This window comes from Channa argus, chromosome 15 (assembly GCF_033026475.1).
Source record: "Channa argus isolate prfri chromosome 15, Channa argus male v1.0, whole genome shotgun sequence".
Lineage (NCBI taxonomy): Eukaryota > Metazoa > Chordata > Actinopteri > Anabantiformes > Channidae > Channa > Channa argus.
Window position 1 is genome coordinate 20,446,186 of NC_090211.1, and position 18,885 is coordinate 20,465,070.

At 38.0% G+C, this 18,885-nt stretch overlaps 1 protein-coding gene across 1 annotated transcript in view; it reads left to right on the forward strand.

Annotated features, from left to right (window-relative positions):
- The first annotated feature begins 2,671 nt into the window (after positions 1–2,671).
- LOC137100003 (meiosis inhibitor protein 1) overlaps positions 2,672–18,885 on the forward strand; it is a 58,276-nt gene continuing 42,062 nt past the window's right edge. Inside the window, exons 1-10 of the mRNA XM_067477546.1 lie at positions 2,672–2,918; positions 3,647–3,770; positions 5,062–5,112; positions 5,965–6,038; positions 6,738–6,843; positions 11,528–11,725; positions 13,244–13,419; positions 14,434–14,548; positions 15,015–15,134; positions 15,816–15,915. Of these exons, the coding sequence (XP_067333647.1) occupies positions 2,775–2,918; positions 3,647–3,770; positions 5,062–5,112; positions 5,965–6,038; positions 6,738–6,843; positions 11,528–11,725; positions 13,244–13,419; positions 14,434–14,548; positions 15,015–15,134; positions 15,816–15,915 (1,208 nt within the window). The 5' untranslated portion in view covers positions 2,672–2,774. The remainder of the gene's footprint in view (positions 2,919–3,646; positions 3,771–5,061; positions 5,113–5,964; positions 6,039–6,737; positions 6,844–11,527; positions 11,726–13,243; positions 13,420–14,433; positions 14,549–15,014; positions 15,135–15,815; positions 15,916–18,885) is intronic.

An 18,885-nucleotide genomic window follows, 5' to 3' on the forward strand; every position in this document is an offset into this window, starting at 1 on the left:
GTCACTTCCCCGCAAACCCCGCACCCTCACCACGCCCACGTCTTCATTTCCCCCGCCCACTTTTGATTTATCTTTATGTCATTACTCAGAATCACATTTTGTGTTGTCTCATGTAATACTAACATGAGTAGATTTAAATATAGTATTTGCAGGATGCTGGAGTATTATTTCAAGATTTTAAAGCCATAAAACTTGATATAACTTAATATAACTGTCCTTGCTGGGAATGATTGAGTAATGTTCATGAGTAATGCTTAAATAAAAGTGCATGTCTGCTGTTTCAGAAAAGTGACAACACAGTCCTGAACTATTTTTTTCAGTTTTACATGCAGTTTCATAAGCTTGCCATAGTGGTATATATTTGTCATCATTAAAGGACAAAAAAAAAAATACAAAAAAGAAACTTCACATAAAAAGAAAACTATTGCTGCTACATGACCTTCACTGTTGTCACTGGAAACAAAAGCCTGTGGTGCAATAATGTGAGCCAAGAGCAGTTTTGACAAAATGTGGGTTGATGTCAGTGGAAAAAAAGGTATGGAGGAATATTTAGGGTGCCTCGACGCCTCCAGCGGTGGCTGCAGTCTCAGTGGCAGACTAAATCATCAGCAGAGGACCATTCCTTAATCTATCAGCACATCATTTGTTTGAAATGTGTGTGCGTGAGACATGAGGGGGTAGACACAGGAAGTGGTTAAAGCTGTATTACACTAAATTAAAAACCAAAGGCCTAGCATGAAAATGCATGCATGTGTGTTAAGTTTCCACTTATGCTTGAATAGAAGCTGAATCCATTTGTCTCTGTGTGATTCTGGACCCTCAAGAACTGTCTATGTGAAATACTTCAAATAAAGGTGAGAGATTTGCATTGGCTCCTGTCTGAGCACTGAAGATGGTTCTCTGTCTGTGTCTGTTCATGTCTCTCTCAGGGGCCGATAAAAATGCACAGGCTTGGCTTTAGGTCCTGTCTAGTCACAAATGGAGACTTTACAAATATTTTCTATCTTCTCGTCAGAGGTCTGCTGCTGTTCTCAGTCAGCCAAATAAGCTTTGACCACTTCCTGCAGACACAGTCCTCACAGCACTCTCGTCCTCCAGTATGTTTGCTGGAGCACAGGGGACTTGTCAAAAGCAACACATACTGCACACTGATGAAGCTAGGAAAGATTAGCCCAGTGCACCCACTTGTGCACACTCATGCACACTGGCTCCCAGAAACACACACAGATGAGCTGGCTCCATTTTATGTCATGCATTGCTTTATTGTGCAGTGAACTGTGTTTAAGGAGAAGTAGAGATTATAAATTGACATGTTGGTAGTGGCTGATACTCGCCCCCACACTCCTGTCATCAGACGGTTACTCAGTTGCCGAGAGGCTTTTGTTGTCATGGTGATAACCAAATTGTGGCCTTTACTGTTAAATGATACTGCAACGCAAACTCATGCGTCCCACAACACGCTCTCAGCATATTATTCAGCAATGACATTCCTAGGAGGATAGATTGATGCTGATATATCATTTTGAAGTTAATAATATATGCACTTTGCTGAAATATTAGATATTAGCCTACCCAAGAACTTTTGAGATTTTTGATACACTTACAGTAGAAGTTTGATAGCACTACTGCAGAAAAGCTCCAGTGTGAAGGGACAAACCCTTGAGAGGAAACATGGGACTAAAAACGTTGTTTAAGTCCACAGGCAAATCTGGTTAAATTCATTAGGTGTACATGCGATAGAAGGTCAAATACACTAGCCTGTCGCTCAATGGCTGCCAACAGGGTCTGAGTTATTATCAAAAATATTCTCACAGATTCCTTTCAAATGATGTTTGAAATGATTTTTTTTATAATGAAAAACTGATACATTACCAGAAACACCAGCCTACATTTGTTTTTTATAAGAAGAGAAGAAATTCCTTCACTGTCAATGATTTTTAAAATGTTTTTTGTGCAATTGATTATTTAAAGCAGGGCAGTTTTAAATATCTTAGGAAGCTCTCTCGGATGCAAATTGTGATGTTGCTTACAGTTGGGAATTGGACACGATCATGGCCTTGTCCCCTCAGTACTTATATTATCATGAAGACCATTTATTCCAAAGTAATATACAAACTATATCCGGTGCTCTAACATCTCCAAACGGGTGGAGATGACTCTTTGAGTGATCCCGTAGGTTAATGATAACTTTTTAAAGAAACACCCACGTTTGCTTCAAGGTGATGGTTTTCTCCAGCCACTGTTCAAATAATATTACAATACCAACCAAACTTGCTGGCTAGTTTTACAAACTGGTGTGTGTGGTTTATTTTTGCCTTCTGCTACGCTCCGCCCACAAAAATGTCATACCGTTTATTGTTTTTATGCGCAAAATGGTGTTCACGAATGTTAAATAATTAATAAATAATTTAAAATAATAAATTTCGTTTTTATTCGTTTAGCTGATGGATGGGTGACGTCATTGAATGAATGAATGTATTTCATATAACGCTACTAGACTTGTCAGTACTTTTAACAGAACGTTACGTAGAGGACGCGACTTATAGGAAGAGAAGAGGCCGCATGCTGATTGGCTACAGGAGTTTAATGACAGTTGTAACGGGACGTTAGCTGGGATAGCAAACACTTAAGTTAGCGTTAAGCTAGTCAAGCTGTGTAGGCCAAAAAAAAAAAAAAGCAGCTAGCTACATGTAGTCAGCTGCCCAAGTTAAGGTTGAAATAATTGTTTAATAAGTCGTGTTGTGTTTACATATATATATATTTTAATAGGTGAAATGACGAGCGGGAATATTATTTATGATAAGTTCCACTTCAGACACAACCCAAAATGGAGCGGCCGCCTGGGGCCTGCAGAGGGAGGAGGGTTGCTGCTGTGTGTGGCCTGTGTGATTGAAATGATTGAGAGTGAAGAAATTGCGGTAAGAATAATGTCATTTTTATCCCATTCAAACATGAACGCTACCTTCTGCCAAAATGAAACTTTCTGTTGCCTTAAAGTGTATGTTTAATTTTCCTATAAACCTGGAAAGAGCATTAATCAGAAAGTTTGCTATGGCCTATGAAATAAAGAGATGCAGTGTGTAGGATTATGCAGGTGCACTTCCAGGTCAGGATTGTGACATTAGCATTTGGACAAAAGCTCACATCTCATTGAGCTCATGTTGTGATGACACTCAGGTGGATTCAATTACCTCATCAGTCACAAACATCTCAACGTACAACATACCTGTTACCTGTTACAAATAAAGATGTGCAGTTTGAAAAAAGTAGCATTGTTATGGTGGGAAACTGGGCCTTAGGACCGGGGAAAGTGTAATGAAGTGAGCCAAATAAGTGTCTTGGCTGGACTGAATGTTTCTAAGGGAACACTCCATGCCATTCTGTAATGTTTTGTGGAAACTGGGTCACTACAAGGCTGTATAGTAGGGGGTCTTGGGATGAGTTGCAGTCTTTGAACCACTTTTCCAGGTTATTCAGAGTTGACATATTCAGAGTGGTCTCAAACCCTTTGAAATCCACTATAGGTGTGTGTATTACTACCTCAGAAGTTAGAAGTAAATGAATACATTATCCCCATAATTGTCCTTGGCGCACAGGCTTTATTGACCCTCCTGTATATCTCTGCTTTACTGTTTCTGTTGTACAGTCGGTGAGAAAGGCTTTTGCATTGTCTGGTGTCAGTAGAGTGATGACGTGTTCTCCAGGGGCTTTGAGAGAGCTGCTCGGACAGGACCACAGTGTGTCTGTGCGTCTTATAGTTTCTCTTCTAGGTGAGAAAAAGTTGCAATTTGAATTACAAATCAAGAAAAATCTCCAATAAGTGCAATTAACCAGTGCACAGACACAATATTCAACGTGGATCATTTCTAATAAGCCCTGATTAATCTGGACATCTCCCATGGGGGGAGTTTTCGCAGATCAGTGGTTAGTAGAGTCTGAGTCAAGACAGTTGACCATTAAAAGGAACTCGGTGTGGTCCAGTCTCAACAAGAAGCACAATACAAACATAAACAAAATATAGTAACATAGATACAGTTAATTAATAACAGCCATAAAAGGCATAATCAAGCTGTGCAGTTGCCATTTGTGGTAGAGTTAAACCGTAACATTAATTTTTTGATAAACTGGGAAGAGATGTGCCTTTATTGGATGTTAGCCCTGTGTAAGTAATGTTCCTGTTTCATCACAGCCACATTAAATCTGCTGTGACATAGCTAAATTATCTAACCAGTTATTTCTCTAAAAACATGTTATCGTCAGTTTGGTTTCTTAATTATTGTATACTGCTCTTTCATCCTGTCAGTGTGTCGGTTTTAAAATCACTTAAATATCGGTTATTGGCACAATCATCAAACAAACATTAAATTGATGGGAACTTTATCTGAAGACTTTTAAGGTAACCGGACTATAACTCTTGTTTGTCATGCAGTTTATTCTTCTGACTGCAAACTGGGATTCTCTATGTAAAAGCTCATCAGGTAACAAAATACAATGGCTGAAATGAATTCGTTCGTGTCCCTTTTTATCTTTAATGTATACAAAGTCATCAATAGTATGTGAGCAGGAGCTAGCACTGGTGAGTAACTTTATGTAATTCTTTCACTCTACTACTGGTTGAATTGTACCCCGATGTATTTTATTGGTATCACATTGGAGGATATTGCTGATACTTCCTCTTTACTGGCTAGATTTCACACGGGTATTGCAGCACAAAGAAACAGACCTACACCATTTAAGCTCTAATCAAATTAGTGCAATGAGAGGATATTTTGTAAAATGGTAAGCTTGTGGGATGGTCTGTTGATCTGAGCTTCACCATATGCCAATGAGAATGTAATCCAACACAAATGAAGCCTTTAATTTCCTCTCTACATATGTTTATTTATTTATCTATCTCAAGAGTATTTAAAGACATCCTTACAATTTGTATAATTTCACACTTGCTTCATGGGTGTTTTTGCTATTACGTGTCATGGAAATGTAGCAGAACTTCTGCATTTTTCTATGGATTTGTGAAGCTGCTGCTTAAATCCAGTCTTGTCATTGCTGTTCTGTCCCCAGGGATGCTGCACACTGTGGGGGATCCAGCAACTCTGGAAAAGGTTGACCAAGGTGAAGCTACATCTCTTTGTGTTTTGGATGTGTGTCAGCACTAGTGCATATCTTGCAAGACGCATACAAACACATGTACTGTGCACACACTCTCACATCCTATTCACATTGTATTCTCTCAAGCATAGATGGAGTTTTTCTCAGCACTAATAATATAGACAATATGAAAGTACACATGCTCACAGTCACACATGTAATGTCAACTCACACACTTGTGTGCCGCTGTGATAATGTTCATGGCTTGTAGAGCTGATCTTAGACTAAAATGTTTGGAGGTTTTGACCTAATTTCATATGCTGATATTCTGCACTGAACTATTGGTTTCTGTTTGTATGTAATGATTAGTTTTTTTTTTAAATGTTGGCCTTTTCGTGAACTAGCAGTTTTTAGCACTCAGTGCCTTAACGTAGCTTTGTCTTTAGAAATGCAAAAATGTTTTAACTGCACATGACAGCATGATTTTATGGTAGCTGTCTTAAAATGCCCCAGGGACCACTTTGCTGTAATCCTTAGTAGAGTGCTTGAAATTTGACACTGCTTTTTGCTTTTTGCACATTAAAATGTGCCTTTCACACATATTTAACTCATTGACCTCTATAAATGTAGTCATCATATCTATGTGTGAGGAGGAACAACAGAGGAGAAACGGGCGAAGAAATGTTCTAAATTCAGCCATTTAATAAAATCTTTTGTTTTAACTGAGCAGTATAGCTGGGTCTTCCAATGATACCAAATGTTGTTAATGAACATTATGGGCAGCTAGTAGCATACAATGAGTGTTCAGGTACATTAGTTACTCATTATTTTTATAAATCTGTGTGTGTGTATTCATTTTGTTTCTGATCGTGTCAGTGCTGGTTCAGCTGCTTTTAGAGCTCCAGAATGAGGCGTCATTACATGTTGTTTTGGATGAGATTCACAAACAGGTGAGACCAACACATTTACAGACATATAGTGAAACTTGCTCATCTACACATGAAGGCACATGAACACACTCAGCAGCCTAAAATATGTAACCTGCAGCTTAAACCCCCCAGAGTGGTTTGGTTCTCTTTGTCACTTGTGGAGCAGGCAGCAGTGGAAAACAATCATTCAAAATCATAAAGCTGTGTACATTAATAGTGTCTGATTGGAACTTTATAAAGAAAACACTCTGTAAACAATTTCTTTTAACTAATGTTACAGCGTACTGAAACAAATAAGCTTTTTTTCTGAGATTGTGAAAAGAAAAAGAAAATTACAAGCCTGTGTAAGAGGCCCTGGAGTATAGGGCTGTTGAAGTGATAGCTGTATTTCCTGTCAGCATAAGTAAAATGAAAACCATGAATCTCTCTTTTTTTTCTTTTTTTTTCCATGCCCGCCTTGCTGCTGCAAATGCTGCAGCGAGGTGATTTTGGAAAATTTTGGAACAGTTTCACATTGTCTGTTTTATCATTTGTCATATCAGTTTCCTTTTGTGTTCTTTGTGTAGTGAATCTGAAATTGTAGTGATCTTATTCTTTGTGTAACGTTTGTGTGCTATAAGGCTTTACAGTGTGATTGAGTCATTTTCATCCAGACAAGTTCCTTTACACTTTTGCATGTCTTCTTGTATCTGTTTTATATTTTGAACATCCCCTGTCTAGCTGAGTGACCAGCTCAGTGTGAAGAGTTTCCTGCCCACGTTCAACTTCTTAGGGAGCCTGGTGGAAGCAGCCCCCATTGTAGCCTATAATCTAGTAACTCAGTATGGTGAGACACTGCAACAGGCACTCAAACACCTCTCACACCTGAATCTGGTATATCAAGGTTTTGTGTTTTCATGTGAAGTTTTCTTAATAGCAGTTTTGGACCAGGATGCGCCAGTAACTGTTAAAGAATACTGTAAGAACCGACATAGATGTCATACTGGTATCAACATTGCTGTTAGGGTAGAGGATATAAATATTTTTGCTGCCTTAATACTTTTCTTAGTATGTGATATTCTACAGGAGACACTCTTTGTAGACCACAGTGAAGTGTCCATGAGCAAAAAGGTAAATCCTTATGATAAACTTTAAGCCTGCTGCTTCGTAGCAGACATCCACATTTGACCTCCTTGTGCAAGTGGCAGCCAGAGAAATCTATTTTCATTTAATGGAAAATAAAGAAAACACAAACTGCTTTGAATCACATTGGGTTTGTGTCAGTTTTTAAAATTCAAGCGACACAAGATCAGGTCAGGTCGGATCTCAGATGATTCATCATGCTGTTTTGCCTCTCACTGTAAAAATAAAGAAATTCCGGGACAATTCACATGAGATTGCTGGGTTTAAGGAATATAAGTTCAGCTCAAGTGCATGATTATCTTCATTCCTTGTTCTGTCTACAGAAGAATATCCATAATTCATTCACGACAGCCAATTTTGTCCTTTTCATTTAAATCCCAAATGTATAGAAATACACTGTCCCTATAAAATGGTTGTCTGCATTCAGTACACACTTCCTCTCCCTCCTAAGAAACAAAAATAAGTCATAAAACTTTTTTTACATAATTTCCCTCTGAACTTTTTCAATTCAATCTCTCCAGCTGGAATGACATTTTCAATTACACTTCAGCTGCATTTAGATAACTGTGCGGTGTCCATACTTAAAATTCTCCCCATGTAACTGGCTCCTGCTGAAATTTAAAAATAAAAAGCTGGAAAAGTTACAAATGCGTGTTAACATAACCTTTCCCTTAAAAGCCCTCATTTAATTTATGTTACAGCCACATATGTCTGAGTACTCAATGAACCTTTAAAACACTCGGTTGATTAACGGTGCACATTAAACAGAGTGAGTTTTTGTGTACTGCCTGTGTTTCTTGCTTTCTGAGCAGGGATCTAGTGATTTTGCTATGCTACCTGTGTCCAGCTTCCATGTATTTTCATGAGTTACACAAACTCCCCTGAGCTGGTGTTGGGTTGTTGCGATGCTAATGCTCGATTGGTTGTGTGTGCCTGTCTTTGGCCTGTCATTCAACAAGTCTCTGCGGTTCTGTTTGGACTAACGACAACAACATGGCAAAGGCAATTTGAGCCCCGAGCACCTGACATGTTTCACTCCTTCTCTGATTCACTTCCTGCCTGTCCGCCTCATGATTAACCCATCTGTTTTTGTAACCCCTTTGCTCTTTCAGCCAGTATCTGTGTTTTAATCTCTTCTTTTTCTCCTCCCTCTTCCATTTCTGCATTGCTGATGTGTTACTCCCTCAGGTCCTAACTGAGAAGTGGATACAGACAAAATGAGGGAGCAGGGAGGAGGATGAAGCATTAATAGGATAAGGAAAGAGGGTGACACAGAGGGATAACAGGGAAGATAAAGGACGAGAATGACAGTGATACAAGCTACAATGTTGGTCACAGGCTGACATGATCAGACTACACATTAATGCACCATTTTAGTTTGTGGCAAAATATAGTTAAAAGTTCGCACTCAGTCATTTGAAAAAACATGTCCATCTTCACAGTAAGACAGCAAAACAGTAAACAAGGAAAACAGCCGTGTGTGTGTGCGTGTATGTATCCATGCATCATAAAATGTGATATTTTCTCTTGTTGCACTTATATTTTGTTCTTCCATTTCCATCCTTTGTCTGTGGAGGTTTTAGTTTGTACCACCCCATCTCTCTCTTCACTGTCTCTTTCTCTCTTTATGCCTGCTCACATCTTGGCTACCTCATATATTTTGGTTTTAACAAACATGTCTGGGAGCCTCTTCTGTCTCACAAGGGTTTTGATGTGCTTCACAGAGCAGCTTGGCTTCGGCTTGGCTCTCTTACTCTCATCTTTCTCTTTCACTCTCACTTCTGCACTCATGGAGTCTTTGTTTCTCTGTCTTCATTCACCTCAAGTGCTGCCCAACACTTTAACATTATTTATTCTTCTGTTTTTAAGTCACTCTATTATACTTTAGTACTTGCTTCTCTTTCCTCTCTAGCCACCTGCTTATGTATTTGTCTTACTTTCTACCACTTACTATTTTTAGAACCCTGTTTAATGGGTTAATGGGTCATGTAAACACTCGTGGTTATTTTGTATTGCGATTATTAATTAACAGAGCTGGTTTACAGTGCATCCAGAAAGTATTCACATTCCCTTAACTTTTTCCACATTTTGTTAGGTTACAACCTTATTTCAAAATGGATAAAATTCATTAATTTCTCAAAATTCTAAAAACAATACCCCATAATGACAACGTGAAAGAAGTTAGTTTGAATTGTTGCAAATTCAAAAAAATGAAAAAAAATCACATCTACATATTATTACATTCATACAATATCCACCACCTTTTTTTAATACTTTGGTGCTAAACAAATGGTTCAACAATCAAAGCTTCAAGTCTTTTTGAGTATGATGCTACAAAGCTTGTCACACCTAGTTTTGGGCAGTTCCTCCCATTCTTTGCAGTACCTCTCAAGCTCCATCAGGTTGGATGGGGAGCATCGGTACACAGCCATGTTCAGATCTCTCCAGAGATGTTCAGTCGGGTTCAAGTCTGGGCTCTGGCTGGGCCACTCAAGGACATTCACAGATGTGTCCCGTAGCCACTCCTTTGTTATCTTGGCTGTGTGCTTAGGGCCTTTTGAAAGTTGAACCGTTGCTCCAGTCTGAGGTCCAGGAACAGGTTTTTGTCATGGATGTCTCCTTGTACATTGCTGCATTCATCTTTCTCTCGATCCTGACTAGTCTCCCTGTTCCTGCCACATTAAAAACACCTGCACAGCATGATTCTGCCACTACCATGCTTTACTGTTGGTCTTCCATTTACAGATGATGGAGACCACTCTGCTCATTGGGAACTTCAATGCTGCAGAAATTTTTCTGTACCCTTCCCCAGATCTGTGCCTCGTTACAATCCTGTCTCGGAGGTCTGCAGACAATTCTTTCGACTTCACAGCTTTGGTTTGTGCTCTGCATGCACTGTTAACTGTGGGGCCTTTTATTTAGATGGCTGTATGCTTTTCCAAAACATGTCTAATCAACCAAATGTCCCACAGGTGGACTCGATCAAGCTGTAGAAACATCTTAAGGATCATCAGTGGAAACAGGATCTACCAGAGCTTCATCATTTATTGTCTTTTATAAATTTACAAACTTCTTTCTCGTTGTCATTATGAGGTATCGTTTGTATAATTTTGAGGAAAATAATGATTTTTATCCTTTTTGAAATAAGGCTGTAACATAACAAAGTGGAAAAGGTTAAGCGCTGTGAGTACTTTCTGGATGCATATTTAAATATATTTTCTACACTGTCAGCATATACATCCTTTTATTAAACCATTGCCACCACTGTCATTGGGCAGGAGTTAGCATACACCCTTGACCGGTCTCCACTCAAGTCCAGCCAACACTGAGGGACAAACACACTCAGACAACACTTACGGACAATTTGGAGACACCAATTAACCTAACACGGGTGTCTTTGGGCTGTCGGAGAAAACCGACAAGCAGAGGGAAAACATGTATAAGGCTGCTTCTGGATCATTCGCTGCATGATTTATGGTATTTTCTTTAGGAGTGATTATGCTGTAGAACAAAACAAGAGTTTTGGAGTGTGTTAAGGTGGTGTTGGGGGGCACAGTCTCAGTTTGTTAATTATTTGATATTTGAATCTCCCGTTAGGATAGTGAGCAGTGTTGAAACCCCTCCCACAATGACATCCAACAAGCGTATGCAAGGATTAGCCTGTGCCCAGAGCTAACCTGAAAACTATAAAGAAAAATCTTGTATGCAGTGCTGTAATGTGGGTCTACTCTCTCACCCTCTGCAGTTCCACCAACTCAGCCTCTGTACCACTTCTGTCATCTTTCTCCTTTTCGCCATCACTCACTCCATGAGTTTATCTTTGTCCTGTCTTTCATTCTCTCTTTTTTTTTTTTTTTTTTCTCTTTGGGGATTTGAATCATACTCTCCCGCTCTGACTAGGAGTGTTCACTCTAGCTCATGTCTGCTGTACTCAGACAACAGACTCCTATCTTACCCCAATGTATTTTAAAAAAGAAAAACTTTTGTACTTACTCACTTTCTTAAGCTGTCATTTTGCTGCACTTTATCCCAATAGCCAATCTTCAATCCTTTCATCTTCATGGTAACTTTGACTTCAGTGTTGGCACTACAATTTTCTGTCATAGCTTAAAGTGAAATTTTGCCGTTCCTGGTGGTTTGCTCCTCCTCCATGTTGTCAAGTCATTGCACTTGTTTTTTGACCTGTGCTTCTCTTGACGTATATATTATTTATACTTAACATCTTTGACTGGTTTAATTTTCTCTCACATGTACACACAGTAGCCCTTTGGTAACCCCATTTAATTTTAAGATTTATTCATCGTGATTGCACTAACACAGTTTCCCCACATGATAATTTATGTATCTTTTATTTTGTCTTAATCCTCTGTTTGTTAATGCGTCCACAGTGCCTTTGCTGGAGAATCTATGCTCAGCCTTGCTTTACCCAGATGAAGCACTGAAGGCTTCAGTCCTGTATGTGTGGATCAAACTATTTGGATCAGCAGCCCAGTCTTTGCCTGCTGTCATCAGGGACAGAGTCTGTATCCTGGTTCTGCAGATCTTGAACAATGCAGGTTCTCTGCAGCTCATTAACAATTGTATTGGTAAGATAAACTTATAATTTATTTATGTATTTGTATGCAATATATAAGTAGAGACTAATAAAAACATCCAGCACTCAATCATTACAATGCATTATGAATTCTACCTTGTAAACAAGACTGCGTTTACATAAATTAAGCAGTGCTGACAAACAGAGATTGTATAGATTGTAAAATAAATTATATAATTTTCACATTCAGTAATTTTAGCTTTAAAACCTTTGTTTGACACAAGTTTATTATCTAGTTTATTCAGATTGAGTTTTCATAGCCACATCTGCATAGATGTGACTTTTCAGTGTATTTCACACTTGAGAAACACATTTATGTATAAAAATAGAATTGAGTGCATCATTATATGCCTGTATGAAAAACTGCATATATAATTGGCCTTGTAGCTCTATTAAGTTCTGGATAGATTGAGATGGTTACCTCATAGTTTAAGTTCATTCAGCTCATTGAGCTCTGTGCAGCATGCTTTTCTTAGTCAAGTATAAAAAAAATATATACATTTGCATCGTTTTACAAGATAAGGAGACGATTTTATTAAAATTGGATGATATTTCACTTCAGTGGATGTCTGAGAGAGAGGCTTTTATGAAATTGTTGTCATGTATGGAACATGTAACATGAAGGCGTAGACTTGGAAAAAGGGGGGAATTTATAGCATGGATGGCAATTATGTTGTCGCACGTAAATGCAGAATGTACTTAAGGGTGAGGCTAGATGGTGAAAGAGGAATTATTCTTTAGACTTGAAATAGTGTTGCTATCTTGCAGAAGGCTTAGGTTATAAAGATAAGTGTGCTTTGGTGATAACCAGATTGGGGGTCTGTGCTGGGTACAGAGGGGTTATTGAAGGAAATGTAGTCATTACCTTATAGACTGCTGTTCTTACATCACCATTTTCCTTTTGAAAGAAATGGGATGGATGGAATAGAAAACCAAGGTTGTATACTCCAGGATTTAGAGAACCTACATGTGAGCTGTTGATGCTGCCCTTTTGTGTTATTTTAAATCGATTTTAACATCGTCCTTGGTGAGAATAGCTACATGGAGGAATTAATCAGGATTAAAGAGAATTAAATTATTTTCTAACAAAAGATTTTTATTACTTTCTTCTCAGATTGCTGGAAAGGAAAAAATAATATCTTATTCACGCTAATCTTCAAAGATTGTAAAGATTGTCTACATTACAAAAGTGTTGCATCATTGAAGAAATAGCCTAATATTATGTATATTATGGATTTCATTTGCCTTATCAAGTGTGTTATATGGACCAGATCAGTATGACAGCAGGAAGACTACAGATAATTTTGTCTGTAACGCTAATGCTAGATTGTTATCAGTGTTAAAGAAACCCCATGAAACAAAGAATCTTCTGCATCTTTGTCATGTATTTTTCACCTATTACCAAGTCTTTCTATTTTTTATATATATATATATATATATATATATATATATATATTGAACATGCATATGCATTCATTGTTGTTTTCACTCCGTGTCTCTCATTATTTAGGCCTGTTGTGGCTGTTGGTGCAGCTGGAAGAAGCAGTGTCAGTTCTAATGAACATCCCTGGCAAAAAGGTCCTGTGCAATGAGAACCAGAGCAGCCATGCCAACAACAGCCCGATCTTCAGCCAAAACCAAGAGCAACAGTCCCCTGACCACCCTCTGCCTCTCATACTGAAAAAGGTCTCTGTCCAAACATCCTGCTTGCACCCCCAAGACCTGCATTCTGGCACTGACTACAATCATAACAAAAAGTTCTAATCCTGGATTAATGCGCCTTTGAATAGTGATTCAGGGTGGTTTACCCTGGACAAATATTTGTACTTCATGTCTGGGAAATCAATGTGTAGATTACATCTAGGCAGATTTTCTCAGTGATGACTTGCGTTACAGCACAGCTCATGACGTTGGTAGGTTTTTTTTTTTGGAGATCACTGTGTGATGAGCAATAATAATCACAGATATCTATCTAATCTAAATAAGCATAATTAAATGTGTTGTATTTTGGGATCTGTTGTAACAACAAATATACCAATAAGTTTTTAACAGACAACAGTGCAGAGATTGTGGACAGCAAAAGAATAAAAGCATTTTAACAGATTTGATGGAAAAAATAATTGTGCTACACTAAAAGTATCATGCAATCTCTGGTTTTGTTACATTCTTGGCCAAAGGGTAAATGTAGTTTTACTTTCTTAATAATTTCTTACATGAATACACATTTTGCCAAGAGTGTATGTAATGATTTCCAATATGTTTAGTAACTTAACTACAGCAAGTGTCTGGTATGACAGATGTAGCAGGGCAACCTCAATAAATAAATGTACCCATTAGCTACTGGTGAACGTGGGGGTTCCAGCCAATCAGAGTAGGGGGGTCACAAATAATTCAGATTTTAAGTAAACTTTTTCTGAAACATCTGCTGGTAGACTAATTTGGGTTTTTAATAAAGATTTTATTCACCAAAAGAGGTTCCTGTAAACAATTATCAGATATTTTTAAAACACACCTAGCATTTATAAAATTAGCCAAAAAGGGGCCACAGTTCCCCCTTGGCTTCAGACTGCATCACACTGCAAAGACATGGACAGACATTCTGCTTAAGAAAACACTGTCAACAGCAACCTGAAATGATTTAAAGAAACTATACAGTTTTCAGTTTTTTGGTGGATCCTAAAAATACACTGTCTCTTTCAGCTGCTGCTAAGTGGTGATGAGACACTGCAGGTGACCAGTGCTAAGTGTATCGCATCCATCCTGGTTCATTCTCCCAGTCAGTACTGCACTCCATTCATCAGGGCCGATATATCTGGTAGTATACACTCGCAGACAAAAACACAGTGGCTTGGATGTGACGGTTACACAAGCTGATGCCTTCTTTGATTTGTTTTTGGCACATTATTTTCTCTGTTTTTATATTTCCTTTTCATTCCAAGTGTGACAATTTTTTTTTTTTTTTGTTTTCCTCTTCTGCTATGTGATGCCTTTACTAGTTTTCTACATCTCTTCACCACTGTAGTGATTTTGTTTTTGTTTTTCTTTTGGCCCTGAACATTCAAGAAAAATATTACAATCCTTTTTGATGCATCATATGCAAAATCTGTTTGAAAACGTTACACTCTTAGATTTTGGAAGTGAAGAAGAACAGTGTAGCAAGACTGTTTACTATTCTCTCTTTCTGTTCTTTATTTCTTAAGCCAATCTTATGTTACAGTTATTATCTTAAAGCCAATCTTAAAGTTTTTATTTTATACTTTGTATCTCTCTTAACTCTTTAGAGTTTTTGTTTGACCGTCTGGCCAGTAGCAGTAGCGAAATTCTGATGTGGTCTGTCTACACATGTTTGGTGTTACTGACCGAAGACCCACTGTTCTTCGCCCAATGTCACTCTGTTTATGGTGAGAGTCTTGGACACACACTTGGACACAAATACTTTGGGCTTCACTTTGTCTTCAATTATGTGTTTTCTAAGACATCAATTAACTAATGAATCCACTAGCTAATCTGCATTGATTTATTGTTATGAAATTGATGAGAAATGTTATTAAAACCTCTGTCTTGTGGCTCAGTTGGCCGATCATGGGATCGGAGGGTCGTGCTCCGCTCTTACCGACCACATGTCAAAGTGTCCCTGGGCAAGACATTAAACCCCCAGCAGCCGGTCCCCAGCCTGCAGAAATTGGGCAGGGTTGCGCTAGTAAGGGCATCCGGCATAAAAAATGCAAATTCAACATGCGGACTAATGATCCGCTGCAGTGACCCTGAACTTGTGTAATAACACCTAGTATAAGGATCTCGCTCTTGTTCAGTATAAACCTATTACTGTAGACTCTGTAAGTGTAAATTAGAAAGATTTAGCACTGCCACTATTTGGTTGACACGCATGATTGTGTGTTGGTGTGTCTGAGTGCTCTGTACACAAATCACATTTATAACCCTGTCGCTCATTTTAATCGAAGAAGGTGCTGTAGCCTGTATCATAGTTGCCCCTCTGACAACTTTGGCAATGAGCAAAATGAGTGTGTGTTGGACGGTATTGGTCTGCCTGCACAGTATTTCTTCTGTTCTTTATGTGTTAGGTATTGAGTCACTGGTGCGCAGTCTGAATGAGGCTCTGCGGCTGACAAATGAGGGAGTGCAGAAACAAGGTTTACTACTTCTTACTCAGATACTGGAAAGGTGAAACTATTCTTCCCTTCTTTTGAACTGTTCCAATGCTAAATGTATTTCACTGCACTGAACATGTAACTCAACTTCTTTAAACTAGAGATGCTCAAGTGTAATGATATGCCAGTGAGCAGGGTGCTGTCAAATAACAGGAAGGTGGATGCAGTTGCAGGACTTATAGTTAAATTATAGCCACATTATGCAAGTTGCTGTAAGACAGCGGTAGGATGAGGCTCGACATGAAAACTCCTACCAACCCCCTGATCTACTATGCTCTGCTACAATCTGTGATGCTCCGTCACACTCTGCACAATGCTTTAGGTGTTTGTTGTTATAAAATGACAATGGAGAGTTTTATCAAATTTACTAATGAAGCAGAAATAATAGAAATTTGTGGTTAGCAGAATGAGACTCTCCTAAACTCTTCACAACCTAATTATGCTGCAGTGCTGCCAGAATGTTTACTCGGCCTGGCTCATTGGAGCCTTTGACAACAACTTTCCAATTTAAGACACGCTTCACAGAATATTTCTGCTAAAAAATATTAGAAAAATACATAAATATACAGTATTTAACTACCTTTCAGTGTCAGACGGCTGCAGCTGTTTTTGTCATAATGTCCCCATTTGTCATTCAGATGCACATATTGGCACCTATAGTATGTTAAGTAATAGAGATTAACACAGTATATTATTGATGAATGTGTATTACAGATTTCTTAGTATTTATTTATTTATTTGTCGCAGGATAAGTTATGTATAACTGCAACACAGATTTATGTAATGATATTTACACCCCAGTTTGTCCAAAAACTGAACAGCATGTGCAATTTCAACCACACAGACATGGAGACGTCTTGTAAAACATGTAAAATATGGTGCACTGGGAAGTTTAATTCGATCTGAATGAACTGTCGACTAGCTTGCAGATGAAATTATAGCATGGGCCAGTAAAACACTGTCACATTTCTGCAAGGTTGGCATAATTTTAATGAAACGTTTCACCCATCACATGGTATTGATACAGGGGATAAGAGATTCGAAATGCTGAGGGTAATTTGTCCTTTACACTGAGAAGCACAGTAAAAAAAAATATAAAAAAGCCAAACCAGAGCTCTTAAAGTGCTGAACAAGCTAAAAAGTGTGTGTGTGTGTGTGGGGGGGGTTAATGTTAAAATCAGGTTTAAGTTAGGGTTAGAATAAGGGTTGGGTTTAATTAAGAATGTCTTTGTGATGGTTATAGTTGGGATAATAAGCTAGAGAATACATTATGTCAGTACGTGTTTTGAGTGTGACAGAGAGGTTAGGTTCACTTATTTGTCACTGCTAGTGTTGGCACAGCAAGCAAGATAGATGCAGCACAAACAGTAACAGACAAAAAGGCAACTTTTTGAACAACTTTGAATAAAATTCATGTAAAAAAAAAAAAACATATCAGCATATTGCTAAAAGGCCACTGCTTTCTTTGTTTGGCAAACTTCTTACTGAATTATGTAGCACTGCTAAAATTAGGGCTGCCTACCAAATTTCAATACTTTTATCGCAAAGATTCAATTGCTTCATTACGCATCGGTATCGAAAAATGACATATTATTAAATACCAAATTTGAGTATCTAAGGAGTAAATGTCATCAGCATACAGCATTCTACACTGACTCCGATATCTGTCAGCTTTGCTGTGAAATTTTTGTATTGTTTACATTTTTTACTTTTTACTGTTGTATTTTTTTATCAGAGGGGATGTGGCAGGAGTTACCTTAGCCATCTGGAAACTTGGAGTTTCCCATTCGCCTATGGCTTTTATACACTTTCAAATATTAATGTGTTAGCCTTTAAATTGTAGAAAACGGGGGCAATTGTTTAAATGCTGTTAAACTGCTTAAAGTGTAAAAATGCCAAGGTAATTAAAATTACATTATGCTACAAATCTAATTAGTGTAATGATTTGTAGTGCACTACAGCTAAATGGCCATATGACACATTTATCATAGATTTTATAAAATGGGTATCAAAAACCATATAGTTTGGAAGTAATGTAAGTAATGGTACCGTCATTGAAACTTTAACAATACCCAGAAATCCTAAGCTGAAACTTACAAATGGTTTTAGGGGTAAAAAGGTTATTTTAGCTATTAAGGATTTTATAAAATTCGAAATGAAAGGAATGTTTAATGATACTTAGTCCTAACTAAAGTACAGTGCCATTTGTAAATATCTTAATTTTTTAAATATTTCTTTACAAGAGGGATTAAAATTTTTTAATTGGTCTAGGATAGACCTGTTCCTCTAGATGCCAGGGACAATATATTGGACTGAAATCTAGACCTTACGTTTTTGGACAACTGCACAGTGTTTGTTCTTCATTGTGCAGCTACAGACACTGAGTTAAAGTTACAAATCTCAGCTTTAATTTTACAGGTAAAAAAACTTAACATTACTATTAAAAATAGCTGTGTGAGATACAGCCCTACACATAAGCTGCTGTTTGCTGTTTCAACATTTTCATCCATGCAGAAAATAATTTACATATACGTCAGAAAGGATTTAGAGTTTCTGTTTAAAGTGACCTGGAGTTCTCTGTTGGAGCAGCATCAAATTGACTATGCAAGTGAAGAAGATAATGAGCCGTACAAAAACCAAAAGGTACTGTAGTTGGGTGGCTAAATTGGGAGGGTTCACAAGCAAACTAGAAAGGGCAAGTGACCTGTTAGAGGAGCACATGTCTTGTGGATAACCAAAAAATAATTTGCATGTTGAACAACCACTACTTGAAAAAACTACACAACAAACCAAGAGTCCTATCCAGGATGTATGTGTATCTTTTTTTTCTTTGCAACAAGCAGTATAAGACCTCATGACCTCATAGGGTTCACCACAGGATGCAATCCCCTGTTCATCTTCAAAAATAGAAAGGCAAACAAATGCACAAAAGAAACTGAGCTCCGGAATAAACGTCTGTGGACTGATTAAACAGAAATCATCA